A 20,766-nucleotide genomic window follows, 5' to 3' on the forward strand; every position below is an offset into this window, starting at 1 on the left:
GTAAAGCTAGCACCAGTGAAAATGTTACATGATCTTGCAGTGGTGTTTTGTGAAGTTTGTAAGATGTACATAAGAGACGTGGGTCTGTCGGGATTAAACATCATGATGCACTCCAGTGTCAGTGTTACCAAAACACCCTTCAATATTAAAAGAAAACAAAAAAAAACATGTCAATGTTTTAATATTGCAGAGTACATTGCCTGCAATGCAGGTGTTAGCCTCTGTTCATTAGTTGCTACCCTATTTCAAAAACAAATAATATACATTCTAGGCACCTGTTGTCATTCATTCTGCATGCTTTACCTTGCTGTCTCTGGAAGCAATAGCACCATTCATTGTTGGATATTAAGGTGTCCTTGTAGGTGTCACACGAATTGAAGAAGGCTTTGGTGCACAGTTCGTTCTTATCCAAGTAAATGCTTCCAAGCTCTGACTGGTCCAGCAACAGGTCATAGTTTGTATCAAGTCTGTTAAACATCCAGCCTAACGAGTCCTTGCAAATTGGCAAGATGCTGGTGTCAAACCCTGTGAAGTAAGAAAACAAGAATAAACATTTAGCATAAGAAATTGTGGCTTTTAATGTACTATAAAGCACATCTTGATTGGCTTCTTGCTCGGAAAAAAATGAATTTGTCCATATTGCAGAAAATAATGATTTTATATGTTCACAAGTGTGATTCAGAAGAGGAAAATGTATAAACAGGTTCACATTGCATGCAACCAGCGAGGGAGGACAGTAGAATATAACAAACAACAATAATGCCTTATATACAGAGGTGGGGTCTATATGCAGGATAATGACCTGCCAAAAAGTTAAGTTGTGTAAGTGTCATGATCCCAACCGAAAATCACCCCTCCAGAGGTCTATAATGCTATTAGCACATGGTGGTAGTAGCAATACATGCTTTGGAGTTGTGGTTGTGAAGTCAAAAAATGTTACTTTAAGAGTGAGCAAAGTAAGCAGAGTTAGTAAATTGTGGTTTTATATTGTAATAGTTAAGTAACATGGTTGTCTTCATAAAGTGAGCATTTTAATTGCAACTTGCTTATGCTGGAAAACATTTGCCCTGAGCATGCATTAGGTGTAATGTAAAAGTAGACAATTTCTCTACAAAAAAGGAAACGCATTTTCCCATGTTTTAGCTTTCTGGTTCGCGTGTTAAATAGTATTTTTCAGCAAAAAAAAATGGTCCTCCCCAAAAGGGGGTGTCTTGTTGAAATATAATGTTCCCTGCAAATTGCATTGTTGCTTCCCTTTCTGCTTCTGAAGATGACAGTATGTCAGAATGCATTCATCACCAGTTGTTATTGACTGCACTCTAAACATTCTGATTGGCTGAGAGAGGTCACTAACCCTCTTCATTTGCTAATAATTATTACAGAGATTCACTGCTGCAATTGATATTCATGTGGGTTCCCCATGCGTGTTTTATGCAAATAATTAAAATAAACAATCCCATTTTAATGTTCTCTGAGGATGAATTTGAATGATTTTTATAACAACATAGAAGTGAGAGGAGCTGTTTAAGACTCAAGTACATGGAGTGTACCAGGACCAGTAAGTCAGAAGATTCAACAAAGTTTCACACAAAACAAAACATGCACATGTGCTATGTTGAGTTGGTTGATTCAGAAAAATGCACTGGTTATCTAATTCAGAAACACAATATGCAAATATCTCAGGGGCCCTCCTCTAGTGCTAGACAGCCACCTTGACTACATTATCGTTGGAAGCATACACCTCTAACGGTAGCTTACAGAGCCTGTAATGGTGAAATGTTCAAATTGTACAAATTGAATAATACATTTCTAATAGGTCACGGGGAACTTTATAAGTGGTGTAAGTGTGCATCAGACTATTGAATCTTGATGCAAGAGCTGGGTCATTTTGGGGGTTCCACAAAACTATTAAGTCTCTATCAGCTGTTCTGGATGTCTCAATTGGTTTGGGTAGATTTATGCTAAAACAATATTGAAAGAATAGTTTTAAGGGTAAGGCAAGCTGCAAGAAAACATATAATTGGAGGGGAAATGATAAGAGTGTGCTTGGGGCTAGATGGGGTTAACAAGATAAAGTAGTGTGCTTTTTATTGGTGCATGTAATCCATGTTGTACAGCACATTATACTCTATATAACAGCATATTAAACAGGAAAGAGAGACAGGTGGAAATCTGAGAAGGCCTGTTCAATAGCAAAGGCTTAGTGAGAAATAAGAGAGCAGAGCGAAGACCTGACATAATCTGTGTAAGTGGAGAGGGAATCAGCCTTGAGTTTGTGTTTCGTTGTGAGGCAGGTCTGAGTGGAGAGATTTGAGTTCATGTTGGTATGCGGCAGAGTTGGGGAGGTTAAAATCACTGTTGAGTGTTGGGCTTCATCAGGAATAGAGTAAAGGATGAGACTCAGATCAGAGAAGAAGGAGTTGGGAAGGCCTCAGCCCAATAGAATATGTTGAAAGTGAGAGCGGTAGGTGGGAATACTTTTATGCACAGGGAATTTGAGAGTAATTGAAAGTCATAAGATCTTCTATAAGAGGAGCAGAACATAACAGCGTTGGAGAGTGATACAGAAAGAGGTGTTGCACATCTCAGTGATGCTGCTGACTGAGGGGTTTTTGAAAATTAAATTGATTGTTGATAGGGCAGGTTTTATTGAAAATATATTGGGCATTTGAGAACCAGAGTGTGATAGTAGTTGGAGAGAGTGGATGAGGTAAGCACTACTGGGGTGAGATGGCAAGATGAATAGATTACATCAGAGAAAGTAGGTTAACCTGGAGTCTTTTGTGGGTAAAGCAAAAAGCAGGGGCATGACAGGAGGAGATGGAAAAGGGGGAGCATGGATGTGAGTGTTGAGCAAATTCAGGGTACCTTCAACCCCAAGATACACATGATCTGCATCTGGCTGAGTTAAGCACACATGGTGCAGACATATGAAAACACACTGTTGGCAGAGTCAAGGCCAGCATGCCATTCTGAACTATCAAGATACCGTATTTTGGCTTCAGACAAAAGATAAATTAAATTAAATGGGCCCTGTGTTTGAATGACAAAGCCCAAAATCAAAAGCCTACTGTCCAATACATGTGACAAGGCCAAAGTGCAGCTTTGCTAACACAGATAGTACTACCAACTAGAAGTGCTTTACCTAGGGCAGCTTATTTCTTCAGCCAGAAAAAGAACAATCCCTAACAGGGCAGCACAAGTGTGTATCACTCCCAAGTCACTCACAGTGAAAGACAAGCAGACATTCTTATCGTTACACAATTACTGCAGGGCATGGATTCTTGATTATGCAGCATACACAAGGCCACTCTTACAGGGCCTCAAGGAGGCACAAAAAGAGAACATCAATATAGACTGGACCTGACATATGGTCGAGAGTTTCAACAAGTGAGTTAAAGGAAGTGATCTCAGCAGCCCCCATCCTTGCCACCCCCAGATTACACACAGGATTTTTATATCTTTTCGCACTCCAATGGCACACTCATGACAGCGGTACTCACACAAAAGAGCACAATGGGCCACAAGCCTCTGCCCTATTACAGCATCACACTCGACTAATTGCATATTGATTATGCAAACAGGGGGGAGAGATACAAAGGGGCACAATACCTGATTGTGGTGGTATACCTATTCGCGAGGTGGGTTGAGGCTGGTGCATGCCTCGTATGTGAGGTTTTCCAACAATGGGGGTGTGGGACATTTTGAGATCCGACAATGGCACCCATTTATGTAATGAACTCTTCAAAGAGATCACATCACTATTGGGCATAAAGCACTGCATGTGTTCGATTTACCACCCACAAGCAAATGGAGTGGTGGAATGGATCAACTGCCTACTCAAAAGCAGGCTCTCCGAATTGTGCAACACCCTGAAAAAGAAATGGATATATTGCCTACCCCTGGCCCTGTTCAATTTACGCACACAGTCCAGTAAGGACCACAACCTCTCCCCCCAAGAAATCGTGACAGGTAGACACATGCAAATGCCCATCTCGCCTTTGAGCAGGGAATCAAAGGCTCATAGAGCAGCAGCAGTCCTGGGAGAGGAATTCAAACAGTACTGAACACATCTAACAGGGGCAATTAGGTGTGTGTCATGACAAATGGCACCACCACAGCCATAGGATGCACAAAACATGGCTGATTCACGATCTGACCCAGCCCTCACCCAACCATTATAGGCAGCGGAACTGGTATATGTCAGAGGTTTTGTCAGGAAATTGAATAATTCCGGGTTCCATGGGTCCTACGAGGTTGTGTTTTCCACCCCTCTTGTAGTAAAGGTGAAAGGGCTCTGATATTGGATACACCTATCAGACTTTCGCAGGGTCCCACCCAATTCCACACCAACAACACAAGAGTAATACAACAAGTCTACCTCAGTTCATGTAGCTCCATGCTGACTATATAAATGCATGTACAAGAGATAACCAAACATGCATTGCTGCTAAGAGCATCAACTACTAAATAATTACAACTCTCTCTCTCTCACCCTCTCTCTCTTTCATTCCTCCTTACCCCTGCCCAGTTTATCCACTGTTACCCTAAATCCCCACCCATACCCTCCCATCCCATTATCTTACCAGCTTTTCCCACTGCATATACCACAACGATGTAATCTTCACTGTCAAGCTGTTCTTTGTCTAGTGATAGAAACGTTATTAGTAGCACCTATAACTGCGGCCTTCATTTTACAGCCATCTTGTATACAATTATAATGTTTCATTGTGGATATATTGGGGATCATATTTTATCTCGGCTGGCCATCTAAAATAAGGGGGGAGCCCTGGGCAACTGGAACGAAAGCACACCTTTAATTTAACTGAATTGCCCCCAAACCTGAACTTGAATGAAAGCAAACACTTTAATTTAACTGAAAAGGAAAACACAACCAGAACTAGTTATAATATGACCCCATCAATGACAGTACCACCCACAAAACTGTGTGCACAAGCAGAATGTCTAAAATCATACTTCCAAATATCAAAACCCTCTCGAGTAATATAAGCAAGATGTAAACATTACTGAAAGCAGAGGCAAGTTAGCAAAAGCCATATATCACAATATATCAGAATTAAAAGACAAGCACAAAAACCCAAATATGATGCATACCATGGCCTAGACCTGGAAGCAAATGACACAATGAAACAAACAACATTTGTTGTTCACATACTTCACTCTTTCAATTACCATGTAAGGTTGTTTTGGACAGTTGGTATTCCAACATGGGTGCAGTGGGAAGGTGAGGAACTAATAGCAGTTGCTGTGTGTGCTCCTTAATTATGCAGGCATCTGGGGCACCAGGTTCTATTACCAATTATAGAGGCACAATACCTAATTCATCTTGCGCTATGTTGGATCAGAGGCATTTTCAGGCACCCCATGTCCATTTGGAACTGGTTGCTTCAGACGCCCAGAAATGCGAAATTAGTTGGACCAACACCAACTGTCCAAAACAACCTTACGTGGTAATTGAAAGGGTGAAGTATGTGAACAACAAATGTTAAGAAACAACAGTTACATGTAAAGCTAAAGGATTTGTAGGGTTTCCAGAAAAAAATGTGGCACACGTGGAACAGGCTTTCGCACAGACATGGTTAGAGCATGTCACCTATCTGCCATGGATTGCTGCCATAGAGAAACCATTGAACGTGCACCAAGAAGTGACTAATTAACTTTATTTTACAGCCAAGGAACTATCTTTGTTGGCTCTAACGAACAATGTAACAGAACAGTGCTCATTCCAGACCTCAAGAAGGGAACAGCGGCGCTGATGGACTACTACTGTGTGCCCATCAAGCGAGCTTGCACCTCCAAGATTCATGGAGGGGATATTGTTCACTAGCTACACTGCACTAGGCCTTGTTAGTAGTCCCAGAAAATCACCTAAAAGTGGGGACACTGCCGATGACACACCCACAGCACAGTGCCCACTGCAATAGTAGCACTGCATATGCTGCCACCACCAGACTTTCACATCCTTCTAGAGAGGTAGCCGTACACTCAGCTGGGGAGAACAAGAAGGGCCTCAAACTATCTATCGACTGACTGAGCAGAGTTATAGACACAACTACCTGATGAATACAAGTTGTTCACATCAGCAGAGACATTTTTGCACCCTTAATGCTATGAGGTGTGCAAACACAAACCAATGACAAATGGCTCCAGATCATCTGTTAGGAGTTGATCCAGTTGGCTAATGTTACCGAACAGGAGTTCAACGTCATAAGAGTGGAGCTGCACTCCATCAGACTGATGATGATGCAGAACCGGTATGTGCTAGATCTGCTGACAGAAATGGAAGGTAGTGTTTGCAAAAAGATCATGAGTTCCTGTTGCACATTTGTCCCTTCTAAAGATGCTGAAAATGGGACCTTGTCACATGTCATTGCTGCCGTACATGATCTGGGGGGGGAGATGAAAAAAGAAGCTGGCGTCCAGGTAGAAGATTGGTTCTAACTCCTGTTTTGTTGGGCCCCATCCTGGCTTGGAACATTGGTGAAAATGCTAGTGCCCATCATCGTGTTTGTTCTGCTCATCTTCTGCAAGTGCCAGTTGGGTCTCCGATGTTGTGCCAAATTAGTGCCTAATAGCGCAATGATGATGGTCTCTATTGGTGGTCCAAAAGTACCCCATAATACAAAGGAAGTAGAAGTGCAGACTAATCAACCCATTCATCACATAGTCCCTCTCCCCGTGGAAGATGTAGTTGACCGATTGTATCACACAATCATTGTCCCTCCCCCAGAACCCAAAAATTACACATAGGTATGGGTTGACATGACAGTGTATGGGGGTTGCATTTATATGACCTGTACACTTGAGGAATATGCACAAGCAGGATGAAGTCGGAAGACATGTGTGTAGGGCCTGCATGCTGATAAAGGCAACATCCACCTATGAGGATGTAATAAGGGAGGAAAGCGAGTGCAGAAATGGGGATGAATTTGTTAGTGTAGAGCTAACGAAAGGGGGGGAATGTTTGGATGGAAATTAGTCTATCCCACCCCCTTAGGCACTTTAAGGTGAGGCAGATCCTACCTGAAGTTGTGTAATGTACAAGGGGGAGTGAACCGTGTTATGAAACTCAACACAGAAATAATATAGTGCGAAGGATAGATACATAAACCTAGTGTGTGCGCATGCAAAGGAACACCATTATCTATTTATGTATTTTTAATTGTGTGATTTGGTTATTAAATATCATTTCATATTATAAAAGAATATAATAGTACTCATACAACAATTAATTTACAATCATAACACATTTCATATTATATACATTTAAGGAGAAAAGGGGAAAAAAGGAAGAATAAAACAATGTATCAATTTCATAACTAAATAATTTGTACCTGAGTTAATAGTGCAATAGCCTCACAACCATCTGATTACATGAATACTTTAACAATGTAATGTTTCATAACATAGTCATACATTTGTGAATGCTTAGTTCTTTATTAATTAATATCTAACATTCCTTTCATTCCAGAAATACTGGGAAAGATAACCACCACCAGAGTTGTCATTCCCAGTCAGGAGAACTGTTGGGACAGAAATTTGTCACTTTAAGTTGAGGTAAATTCCGTATGAAGTTGTGTAATGTACAAGGGGGAGAGAACCGTGCTATGAAACTCAACACAGAAATAATATAGTGTGAAGGATAGATACATAAACCTAGTGTGTGCACTTGAAAAGGAACGCCATTTTGTAGTTATGGTAGATGCATTGTCTTGCATTTCCGTGCAGCATAACTTTGGCTCCAAGGAAGGACTCGACTAGGCCCAGATAAGCACCCTCTTGTCCCTCCGTTGTTGCAATTATTTAGTAGCACTGAGAGGAATGCAGCCTGTAAGGCTGTGAGACAACACCAGCCTCCTTGTGGTATCCATTCATCACAGCCAAACTGCCAGCAGGCCTCTAACCCCCACCCAGCCTACCCAGAACCATGGCCCAAACCACTGACCTGATCTCCACACCCCTGCATTCTACGATAAGTGAACGACCCAAGCCCAAATCGTAAACCTACTGGCCATAAAAGATCTAAGCATGAGCGCCTGTTTCACCTCGTGACATAAATACATATTTTGTAACATGAGGTAAAGGGAGGAATACATTATAGATCAACATAAGGGTGGATTCTTTGGGTGCGAGAGCAGCGGTATCAACAAAGCACAGAATGTGTGGGTCAGTATGACTGTATTTCTTCTTTATTCCCCCCGCACCAGTCCCCAAGCCTCCGAGGTACATGCCCTAGTGATTTAGTAGTAGGCCTAGTGTGTTAGAGCAGTTTTGATAAATGTAACTTATGAGAGACCTGACCTTCACTCTGTGGATAGATGAGCCCAGCTGACCCACATGGGGACTCACAGAAGGCAGGTAAAGCTAACCAATTGTAGCCTCGTATACAATATGCAGCAAGTTCGTGCATAGATCCTCACCAACCAGTCTTGCGAATTTCGACTGCATGTAATGATGCCACTGATGATGCTGTGGGCCCATATAATATATTGTTCATGCAGACTCCAGCAGAACATTCTCAAGCAGCAGAGTCTTGTGCTGATATTTTGTATTCTGTACAATTAAACCTTGTTATCCATGCAAGTCATCTCTTCTCCTATTCATCGTATTGTGACTGTAAACAGGGAATAACCTTCAGAACCTGCTACTTCATTCAAATCAATCTGGTTTTCGTCCAAACAGGAGTACGGAAACACGTATTCTTTTCAAGAGGACATCTGGAAATAACTTGATACCAATCCACCAGCAGTCTTCGTAATCCTCAATCTACCAGCTGACTACGATACAGATCATACATGAATATAAAGATGAAAACCTCAGATGAAAATAGAAGACAATGCCTTGAAATTGATTATTCAACCTTTTGTGTCTCCTGAACAGAGACCTCCATGCCCCACATTGAATATGCACATCTCAGTACCAGCTCGACCGATGTCGATCCTCGAAGGCCGATCCAAATATGGTGACCATCCAATCTGCACAGCTTGAGTAGACAATTCGAGACCACAGCTACCTTCTGTTCAACCCTGACTTCACGCCAGTACAAGGCTGGACCTTCGCCACTACTGCATCTCCGAACTAAAGAGAACCCACCATTGACACTGAGATGCATAGTTGTATCCCCTGTTTGAAACCTCGAGAACATATCCTTTGAACATTGTTGTATTTTATTGCATTTTCACCCATTATCTATGTTATCTTTGCATATTCTTTGTTCTTTCTACAGGGGTGGGTTTTAGCAGTGTTTTCAAGTTAGTTATTGTATATGGTGTGTTTGATTAAAGCACATATTTTTTATTGAAACTTGATTGGGTATTACTTTATTTTGGACTGTTATACTTCGCTGTTTGAGTTGGTACTGAACTACATTCACAACCCTCTTGAGAGTATAGCCTTGCTTTGGCCCTCAATGCAGCAAAAGGCTAAGGAGGTATAGCTCTTGACTGCCTGCTTTACCTTTATGTTTGTGTTGGCTCTTGGATTGTAGAAGGGTGATGGTTGAGGAGGTGTTTTAGCTTTTACTCATCATAGTACTCCTGCAGGGCAGACGTCAATTCATCAAATTGGTGGCAGCTGTGTGATTTGGAAAAGACTGTTCCTACAGCCTAGTCAGCAAAAATAAGAGCATACATTTAACATTTGTTTCACTAACAAGGCATATTTTTTAAATGCAGAATGGAACTTGATATGAGATTTGTATCCTCTATGTCAGTAGGTGAACTGTGAGAGCTTTGTCAAGTCAGGGGACTCACTTGTGGTACTAAGGAAAAAAGGGCAAAACTTCGGAAGAGTCTTCAAGCTTTTGAGGAAGCTACGAGAGTGGAGGATGTCCTGGAGACCAGCAGCAGTACTGACTCTGTAGCTCAATATCCCATTTCTCTGGGGGGCATGGACATGGAAGGGGAGTGTGACAGTGACAAAGCCTCCCAGAATTCTTGTCAGAGAGCTGGTAGCATAGTCTACCACAGGATCCAGAGGTCCCACATGTCCCAGACCTCAGCTAGGTCCCAAACATCTCTACGGTCAAGGGTTTCAATTAAGTTCAGGTTTAGCCAATCTGAAGCTGATTTAACCAATAGGAAACTTTTCCTTGAGGAAAAGCACTTAGAGCCACCCTAAATTTACCAAGAAGAGAGCACATCTCAGCAATAAGGAGACAACACAAATGGCTCTCCTTAAAGAACAAATTGAGCTAAAAACCTTATGTCTCACCTTTAAATCTTTGAACCACACAGCTACACGCTACCTAACTGGAATGTTCACCTTCAGTTCTACCACACATGCCACCAGATCGGCCAACACGCCCTGCCTGCTGGTCCCTAGATACAAATTAGAAAGATCAGGGGGGAGTAGCTTCCCTGTCTTCCCTGTATTGGCGGCCCAATTGTGGAACACCCTCCCACCTGCCATCAAGACAATGCAGTCATTCACCAACTTCCTGAGAGGTGTCATCTCCTGGCTGCTTAGCAAGAACTAACAGAGTTAAGGAGCTCACAACTCCACCTCCCTACAAATTAACCTTTTTTCTATACTACATGGGATAGTCGGAGGCGGCCTTAGCGTGACCCTTATGTTAGCGTTGGTACGCTGGAGAGGTGCGGCTTGACATCCTGACGCTCGAGAGCCGAGAGCCGGAGTCGGAGCTGAGAGAGAGAGGGAGCTGTGAGCCGCGAGTGAGCTGCTGTGCCACGGCGGGCTGGTGCGACGCGGCTCAACCCTTGCATCGCCTGACGGCTGTAGCTGCGGATTGAACGAGCGTGGTGCCCGGAGTGTTTGTACTTCCTGGAGGCGAGCGAATGTGGTAGCGCCCCAGGCACCAGACTCCAGGATGGGCGAGTGACCTGGACACGGTCGACAATCACGCAAGTACAATCACGCAGGTATCGTGGTCTCTTTGTGCTCGCTTTGTGGCCGGCCCCGTGGCGGATTCTCTTTTACAACTGCATTGCAACACTCAGATTATTGTGTTCGCTGGCACTGTTCATATGCCAGTATAGCTGTGACACCTACTGAGACCCAGGCTGGGGTCACCTATGTGACTAAGTAGGGCTAATAGCTAATGAAGCTAATGAAGGCCCTTTTAACTGTCGGATGCACAGCGGTACACAACAAGCACTAGTCTCTTTCCCTTTAAACTGAGAGTCCCAAGGACTCCTCAGAGAACTGGGTCTGAACTTTTGAGACAGCGAGCACTGAAAGGCAAGTGCATCTACTGCGACCTTGAAACTATCGTTATTCAGCTGAGTCTATAGAGTCTATAGAGGAATAATACCAGACAGCTCAGTCGTACATATTGATAACGATTTAGAGTGGAATAACCCTATGCCGTCACGTAAGAAGCTCCAAGCACGCTATCATCTGCGTCAGCGGAAAATAAGGAGTAGCCCAACGAACGGCGAGAGAGCAATGGACAACGAGAAGCAAACAAAGCCAGCACCAGTTATTAAAGGTGCAATAACAGATTTTTTTTACAGTGAAGCCGCACCCCGAAAACAATTCTACCACCATGGATGAGGGGGAGGCAAACAATATTGACCTGCAGGATCAAGAGAACTATGGAGATATTGATAACAACTCTCTATTGGAGTTATGCCTCTCCATGCAAAGATCGATGACACCTGTGGTGATCAAAGTATTACAACCGGCTCCGAGAGATCAAATAGAGGAAGCTACTCAATCCCCGAGAGCTGGCTCTGTAAGGTTGTCAACAACACCAAATCTAAAAATCCACAATGACTGCGAGCTGGAACTTAGAGAGATGGACGCAAGAAGCATTACATCTTCCAGCCCCACAGACTTGGCTGAATTACAATCGTCGGTTGCTTCTGTACAATTTGCACTCAAGATCCTGCTAAAAATGTGTGGACGCATATTGGAAACCACATTAAGTTTGCATACACAAAACCTTGCTGCAGAAAAAACTACTGTCAGACCCTCGAGGGAGAATTCGGTTCCAAATCCAGCAGCAACCGAGACAGTGGAAAACCTGGAAAAGTCCCCTAATGCAGTTAACACATTTGAAGTATTTCATTCCCGTAAACAGCGGAGACTAGCCAAAAGAGCAGCAACGAGAAAGAAGGTTTGTGAGGTGATACCTCCTGTATTGGAGATTGAGACATCAGGGAAGAACAATAAAAAAACGAGGAAACCAACCACAGGTGGGGGTAGACGTAAGAAGAAGCAAGCAGGCTATTTAACAAGCTGGGTACTGTCAGATGATGATGGGGACTATGAAATAGAAGGTGGAACCACACCTGTATCTGTTATAGCTGATACAGAGCAGCCTGAGGAGTCTTATGTAACTGGTGGTGAAGGCAACATACCAGCCGACAGAGATCTAAGCAGAATGGAACCTGTGGTCAACCCTAAGAACAAGGAGGTTCCTCCTAAAGAGAACAGGATATGCCTCATTAAAAATCTGTATCAGCAAAGCGAGAACAGCTGGCTTTCCAGATCTGAGTTAATGACTAGATTTCATGCAGTCCCTCAACTACGGGTACTAAGATCAGACGACTTTGAATTTGTTGAGCCTCTGCAAGTTGCCAATGCTAATGTCTCCGCCATTCATTGTAAGTTTATCTCCTCCGCTCAATTGAAACGCAACTACAAAGAAAGCCTTCGAGATGTCGACATTGCAGTGGATGCCGATCCAGACCAGGAGGATCCTAAGTGGCCACGTAAAACCCCCTCAGTGGTAAAAGAAACTACTGATGGACTGCCTAAACTGAAAAGGGATCAGGTAGCGATAGCTGATGTCCAGAATGTGCTAACCTGGCTAGCATCAGCATTACCGAAGGTGGTGAACTCAAATTGAACCCCCTCACTAGTATCATGGAACTGCAGAGGATTCAAGCATTTATTTGCCTCGGCAGGTTCTCTTCAGCTCCTAACCGAAAATATTTGTATATGCCTGCAAGAGACCTGGCTAAGGGCATCTATAATACTTAATGGCTATTCAATTTACCAGTCCCTGGCGATGAAAGGAAGGAGAGGGAGACCTTATGGAGGACTGATTATAGGTATTAGAAACACGGTTAAATCTAGACAGCTGGAGACACTATCCAGCGACAAAGTGATTGCAGTGGAAATGGAGAGCATAAGTGATGGATGCAAAGAAAATATGCTCATCATTAATCTATATAGTCCACCTCATGGAAATGGAGTTGAACCCCTTCAAGAAGCAATTCATGAATTAATAGCGGCTTGGGTGATTGTTCCGACTAACAATTCGGTAATTATTGCTGGGGACTTTAACTGTCATATGTCAGGCGCAGCTGGTACTACGACTAATCCCTTTTTGAATCCAATAAATAATATGAAACATAAAATTAAAGATCCAATTGGTGCCTCTTGGCAGACCTTTTTCAATGAATGGGAAATGGAGATGATAAATGGCAGAACCCCAAGCGACAACCCAGGAAATTACACCTGGCACAGTGGGAAAGCAAAAAGTACCCTGGACTATATATTTGTGAGCCCTCAGATGGCCCTGAAAGTAAGAGATTTGAAGATCACCTCAAACGATTGGAGCGATCATTCTACCCTGGTGTTAAAGTGCAATATTGGCACGCCAGCCATACATACTAAACCCCTGGGTGATATGTCAACTAATCACTCGGGTACCCGAATATGCTGGTCTGATAAAAACATAAACGCGGCTGGAAGCACGGTGCAAACTGTGGATGATAACATACTGTCCCAGCTCCAAAACATGTCCATAAATGAGATGGAACAATGGGCCACCACATTTTCCTCTTTACATGCGACATCTGCTATAAACCAAATAGCGACAGAAGATAAAACGTCAGTAATATACGACAAAAGCATAAGAGATGCTAAACGCAGGTTAAGAGCAGAAATCCGACAAGCTAAATGTACCAGCAAATCCTTTGGAGACTACCATGATGTATGCAGAATTCTAAAAAATAAATATAGATCATGGATTAAAGCCAAAAGACTCGAGCAAAAACTTAAGCGATGGCAATCTATGGTTCAAACCATATGCTCCAAAAATTCGAGAAGCATATGGTCTTTACTTGGCCAAGCAAGGGGTAGCGGTAGTAGGGATCTGATTAACCCGATAAGTGCAAATAAATGGACAGATTTTCTTATGTGCCGCAATATCCCCAACGATGAGGTGGGTAAGCAGGTAGAAAAAGAGTCACCAAGATCCGTCCCTTTTAGCATAACAAGTGAACACCTAATCTGTAAAATTAAAAAGCTTAAGTCATCTAGGGCTCCTGGGCCTAATGGCCTCTCAAATGCTGTGCTGAGGAGCCAGCCGGAATATTATTGGCGGTTGGGAGAATTCCTAAATCATGGCAACATGCCTATTTAATACCAATATTCAAGAAAGGTGACAAGAAAGATCCCTGTAATTTTAGACTACTTTCAATGCTAGACTGCACAGGGAAGCTTTTTGCATCACTTTTACTGGAGAAATTAGAAGAATGGGCGACCAAAACTGAAATATTCAATACATTTCAGAGTGGCTTCCGGAGAGGCTATTCAACAATCCAAAATATCATCATATTGGACACTTTGCGCTCAAAAGCCATGAGGAAAGGAAATCCACCATTATATGCTCTGTTTGTAGACTTTAAAGCAGCCTTTGACTCGGTTCGCCGAGAAAAACTGTGGGCAAAACTCGAGCTATTAGGCTGCCCCGAGATCCTTCTGTATTACTTAAAATTATTGCATGAGGACAACACAGTGGCCTGCAGACTTAGTACTCAGGGGGATTTGACAGCTAGGATTCCACAGAACTGTGGCCTCAAGCAGGGGTGCGTGACGGCCCCATTTCTGTACAATCTGTTCACATATGATCTACCAGATGTCATCTTAAGTGAATATAACTGTTCTCCTGTAGTTGGCACAATCCACTGCGCAGTATTAGCGTATGCAGATGATTTGATAATTATGGATCACACATTTAGCGGTTTACGGAGGTCCGCTCTGAAGCTATGGGAATATGCTGCAAACAACGACCTAATTATCAATCAGGAGAAAACTCAGGTGATGGTCTTTTCAAATAAGAAGATTGCACGAACCAGACTAACACTGCATGAAACAGAAATTAAATATACCCAGCAATACAAATATCTTGGGGTCGAAATAGATGCCAGGCTGGGTTATAACACTTGCATCCAAATGAGAAAACATCGGCCAGCTCAAGTAACGTCGTTGATCAGCCAATTTGCAAGACAGAACTGTGGAATGTCACTATGTGGAATCCGTCAAATCTATACCCAGGTATTAACTCCTATGGTCGTTTACGGGCTGGAAGCACTGCTGCAAATGGACTTAAGCTGGCTGCAAGTGATAGAGGGTAAGTTCTGGAGAAGAATCCTAGGTCTCCCTCAATCTATCCCAATGTCACTGCTAAGATTGGAAGTTGGGGTTTCCTCGCTAAGGTCCATTGTCCTGAAAAGGAGAGCAGAACTGTATTTAAAGATGTCTAATCAACCAGAGTCTCGGCTATTAAAAGAATTTGGCATGGAAAGTACAAAGGAAACCACCAAATGCCACCTGAAAAAGGAGACTGAAGCCCTACTGAGGACAATATGCTGGACCATGAGTGGAGAGAAGCTTACTGATCCTCAAAAAAAAGCTCTATCCAAAAAAATCGACCTTTGGGATTGGCTAGAAAACTATGCACATCTCGACAAGCTTCCAAAACACAAATGTATTCATTACATGCTCTACTCATTCAAACAAATGCAGCCGTATTTAACCCTCAGTCCTTCTAGTAGACTCAGGCGATTTTTACTCTTACTGAGGGTTGATAATCTGCCGCTGCTGACTAACAAAAGCAAATATAATGGTTTATCTTCCACAGAAAGATATTGTAGACTCTGTAAGAACAAAGGATGCAAAGAAACAGCTAATCATGTACTTACTAGTTGTGTAAATATGATGGACATTTACCTAGTAAACTTTGGCAACTTTGTCCATGATACAGAGTTTATAGGGGAAGTTGCTTTCTGGCAACGCCTCACAAACACTCAAAGTATACAGCTGCAGATTGCGACCTTTAGAGTATGGTTGGAAATTGAAAAAACTCTGAATATCTCTGTATGAACCTGTTAAACACTATTGCATTGACTTCTGTAGAGGTCTATGATCTTTTGGCCTATGTACCTCAGTATGTGTAATCGTTATTAATGTCTAATGATCAGGAAAATAGCAAGTGCAATAAGTTTTAAACTAAGATGAGCTTAATGGTAACTTAAATCTTTTTAGTCAGCCAGTATTAACAATATGTAATATGTCATATGTAATATGGAATTGTTTTTTATTTTCTTCTGCTATTCTCTTCTCTACTCTTCTTTTCTCTTTTTCTCCTTTTGCAGTTTTCTTTTTTAGTTTTTAGTTTTATATTCTATACTGTATTTATCTTTGATCTTATATAATTTATCAGTATGTGTAAAGTTTAAATATAAACTGTAACACATTATTAATAAATAAATAAATATACTACATGCATTTGTCTGATTCAACTGTATCACTATATTTGCTCAACTGCACTCTTGCCTTATGTTCTTTTACCTCTGTAACTGCAATATGACTACACTACCTATGTCTGTAACTATTTACTGTAACCTAACTGACCACAATGCCTATGTCGGTAACTATTTACTGTAACCTAACTGCGCTCAGATTGCTCAGGGTCAGGCGTGCTATAGAAATAAAATAAATAAACAAACAAAAAAACATAGAGGTATGGAAGCAGATAGATGCTGCTGCTCTGGAGAGACAGCAACAGCAGAGCGCTATAGAAGAGTAGACAGAGTGGAACTTTGTGTTCCAGTACAAGATGGATATGGAGCAGCAAGGCAAGAAAGGAGGTTTTTCAATGGGAAAGGGAATACCTCCAGCAATGGCCCACAAAGGTAGCCTAGGCACCACACACGTACTTATTCCCTCATTATCCAATGAGGAAAAACATAATTGATTGGTTTTAGGGACTGAAACTAGCATTGCACATGTAGGATGTGGAAGAGGAGTTGTGGGATGCATCCCTTATGAGTTGTCCACTGATGGTTGGTACTGAGGAGAGGCCCATTTATAAGAAAATGAAGGACATCATCCTCAAGAAGTTCTGCAATACCCCCAAACCATACCTCATGAGCTTTAGAGAGCTCACCAAGAAAGGAGGACACACTTTTGAGGCTTTTGGGTTACAGGTAACATAGTTGACACATGTGAGGGCTTTTTCAATCTGATTTGAGGCTTTTGGGTTACAGGTAACATAGTTGACACATGTGAGGGCTTTTTCAATCTGATTGTATGTGCATACTTAAGAAATGTGAAATAGATTTACACCAACATCTAGTGGACAAGAGTATCACAGCTCCAATGGGGCTTGATAAAGCTGCTTAAAAGTATGTCAGCACTCGGGCCCAGAAGAAGGCTCAGGCTAATTTATCTAAACTAGAGGTCAAGACAATTGATAAAAGTAAATATAGAGGGCAAGAACACAGGCCCTCACCCTCCTAACAAGAAAGGGCACCAAACACATGACAGGAAATCCCAGACATATAGTTTGTCAGCACCCATAGAAAGAAGGAGTGAGGGAACGACTAGCACTGGGGCACCTGCCTCCACAGCCCCAAATGGCTATTTTCTATGTGGTTACATGTCACATACCAGAGGAGATCCAGTGTGGACATGTAAACCGAAGCATGCAACCCTCATAGAGGAATGGGTACTAGTCATTGGGGGTATCATAGAACATGAATTCCCACTAGTCGAGAGGCTGGCCGAATGCACCCTAATATCGCTATGTTAAAAGGTACTGGCTCTCTCACTGAGAACCCGGTTCCGGCTAGCACAGCAATATTTTTGGATCATGTGTTCCTAAACATGAGCAAATCCCCAGCACTTTGCAATACTGCTGCTATTGTCAACTCTGTTCGATGACAGAGGGTGCACATGGACCATATTCTTCCTGGTCCTCCCCAGTAAGTCATGGGATGTGATGGCCTCCTCAGAGTCCAACTGGCTATCATAGAGTTTAACTGGTGGGGTGTAATCGCTCATCTGCACATTGCCATCAAGGACACATTTCCAGTGGACTATCTGTTTGGGAATGACAAGCCTGATGGTGAAATAGTTGTCATGATCACAAGATCTAGGGCGAAAGAAGCAGCTTGGTAAGTAACCCTTGTGGCCATGGGTCCAGAGGCACTACCTGCTAAAGATGGTAAAAGACCAGTGCTGCCGTTATAGTCTATTCTGGATCTGGATTCCACAGAAGGACCTGTTCCTACCAAAGAGGACCTTGTGGCTATTGAGGTGCCTACTGTGGTGGCACTAGTTTCAGAGTGACCCCGTGGTTGTCTACAGGCAGATAACCACAACCTGGCATGGAGGAAACTGTAGTCTCATACCGAAAGGACCTGCCAGAGCTCATTGACCTGTCCTTAGCTGGAGGTCCCAGCCAGGCTTTGTTTTTCCATGGACAAAGCAACTACCCAACTCTGGTAGATTTGCATGAGCAGACAGAGACACAGGCTTATAGGGAAGCACCTGGAGTGTTCAAGGTGTACTGAGAGAATAGTCCCCTGTACTCAGAACTCATGAATCCTTTGGCAGGGGCCAAGTTGGTGGTGCCCCAATGTCACAGGAGGTTCCTCCCAGACGTGGCTCATGACATTCATTTAGGAGGCAACTTATGAGTGGCCAAGACAGCTGAAAGGTTGTCCACCCATTTTGTCTTGCCCCACATGGGTGTGCACATCAAGGATGTTGCAAGGTCATGCCCGCCTTGCCAAGTATCTGGTAATTCTGGCAATACCACAAAGCCCCCCTTAATTCCTCTACCAGTGATCGGGCGGCCTTTCAAGAGAATTGGCATGAACATTGAGGGTGCTTTGGCACCCCAGATCACCTTGGGGAACCAGTACATTCTGGTTGTGGTAGACAATGCAACTTGATACCCAGAGGCTGTACCCCTGAGAAGCATGACATCCCCAGTGGTGGCGAAAGCTTTGATAGGGATATTCTCTTGTGTGGAATTCCTGCAAAAATAATTTCTGACAGGGTATAAAACTTCATATCCTCATTATGAAGTCTTCATATCAGCATCCCCAAGAATAAGAACTTGGATCTCTGCTGCTCACCTTATATACTTCACCCTTCATTGGGAATATTCAAAGTAAATATATCTTACAGCTGTAAATGTACATCATTCTTATATTTTTACAGGAATAAGCATTTAATAAAATGATGGAGCAAAAACGAAAATAAATAAAAATCACAAAGACAAGAAAGAAATTTGACTTCAATCTACATTTATATCCAATATTTGGAACATCAAACGTTCAGGCAGCATCATAAAATGTCCTAACATCAGTAGTCTAAAAGCCTGAAAATATAAGAACAGCTGCCGGAACTTGATCATGTGACACCCAGGAAATTGTTCTGTACCGGTTCAAAACACACCATGTCAGCTCATTCAGAGTACAGTAGAGGCATAATCCGGTTGCAACTTGGCTTAATTTATATTTGCTTGTGATTATTTTGCATGAGTCCTTCAATCAATTATTTGTAATTATTGTGTAGCCTGTTGTGGGAATGGGCTTTATCAGTGAATGAATTGGTGAGGCTAATAACAACTATTTATGAAGACCTATGATGCACATGGAATAATCATTGCATCCCTAGCACGTGATGAACACTGCAATATTGATATTCAAAATCAGTGTGTTGTCGCTGACTAGATTAGTAGAATCCTAAATAAATTAATCCTTCTGATTTTGAATTTAATCACTGAAATTAAACTCCTGTTTGCTCCACAAACGTTCTGAAAACATTTCTCCAGCTAAACAATAATGTGTAAGATATTATTAAACTATCAACTGGCATGTCAGATGATACGTTGAGTCATTCAGAACATTTGAACATCTTTGTTCTTACTGACATCTACATTTATTAAGATCATTTAGAGAGTATATTGAGGGAGGATTACTATATATAAGAAATAAACATATATACAAAAATATATACAATTGAGATCTGGTATACAGCACACTTTGATGTAAATGTTATGTCGAACGTTTTTCTGTACAATAGGACATTTACAACTGTTGACGATATAGGTTTATTTGAGCTTTTGTATCATCAGATAGGAACGATAATCACGTATGATGTATTCTCCAATTTTTATTTGTTTTCCTATCTTTTTAATCACAAGCACTTGCTTTTTATTTACACTGTCGTCAGAACCACATTTACCAGAGTGTTTCCTGACCTCCAGGTTGGTCTGGGCCCATACAAAACGGTACATGCACTAGCTCTTTACATTTGCACCTTATTATAACTGGCAATTAGCAGGCCATCAGTTTATAGCAGCATGCACTTTATTACATCTTAATGTGTATAAAACCGCGTTTTATAATTTTTTATAATTGACTATGAGAACGCCTTACTTTACAGCAATATGCACTTTATTACATTTTAATATGTACATGTAATTAATACAGAGTTCTATAAACTGGCTATGAAAACTTGAAAACTATATCAAGTGCCATGAAAACAGCACCATAATGTAGATAATTATATAAGGGACCTTGGCTAAGCATCCATAGTTGTACTCTATGGAACAGTATTTATCTGTATATTGTATTCGTGCACATGCATTGATACTTTAGCCATTGCCCACCTGTCCTTATAAGGCAAATGTCCACACTCAAAACAACAGTGGCCTCTCATTTTCATTTTCATCCTTTATAATTTATAGGC

General features: G+C 42.0%; 1 protein-coding gene across 1 annotated transcript in view; it reads right to left on the bottom strand.

Annotated features, from left to right (window-relative positions):
- Positions 1-20,766, bottom strand: part of SPOCK3 (SPARC (osteonectin), cwcv and kazal like domains proteoglycan 3) — a 1,387,609-nt gene that overhangs the window by 105,815 nt on the left and 1,261,028 nt on the right. Inside the window, exon 7 of the mRNA XM_069631385.1 lies at positions 304-525. Coding sequence (XP_069487486.1) covers positions 304-525 — 222 coding nt within the window. The remainder of the gene's footprint in view (positions 1-303; positions 526-20,766) is intronic.

Source organism: Ambystoma mexicanum, chromosome 6q (genome assembly GCF_040938575.1).
Source record: "Ambystoma mexicanum isolate Mex_15411 chromosome 6q, UKY_AmexF1_1, whole genome shotgun sequence".
In the NCBI taxonomy this organism is placed as follows: Eukaryota; Metazoa; Chordata; class Amphibia; order Caudata; family Ambystomatidae; genus Ambystoma; species Ambystoma mexicanum.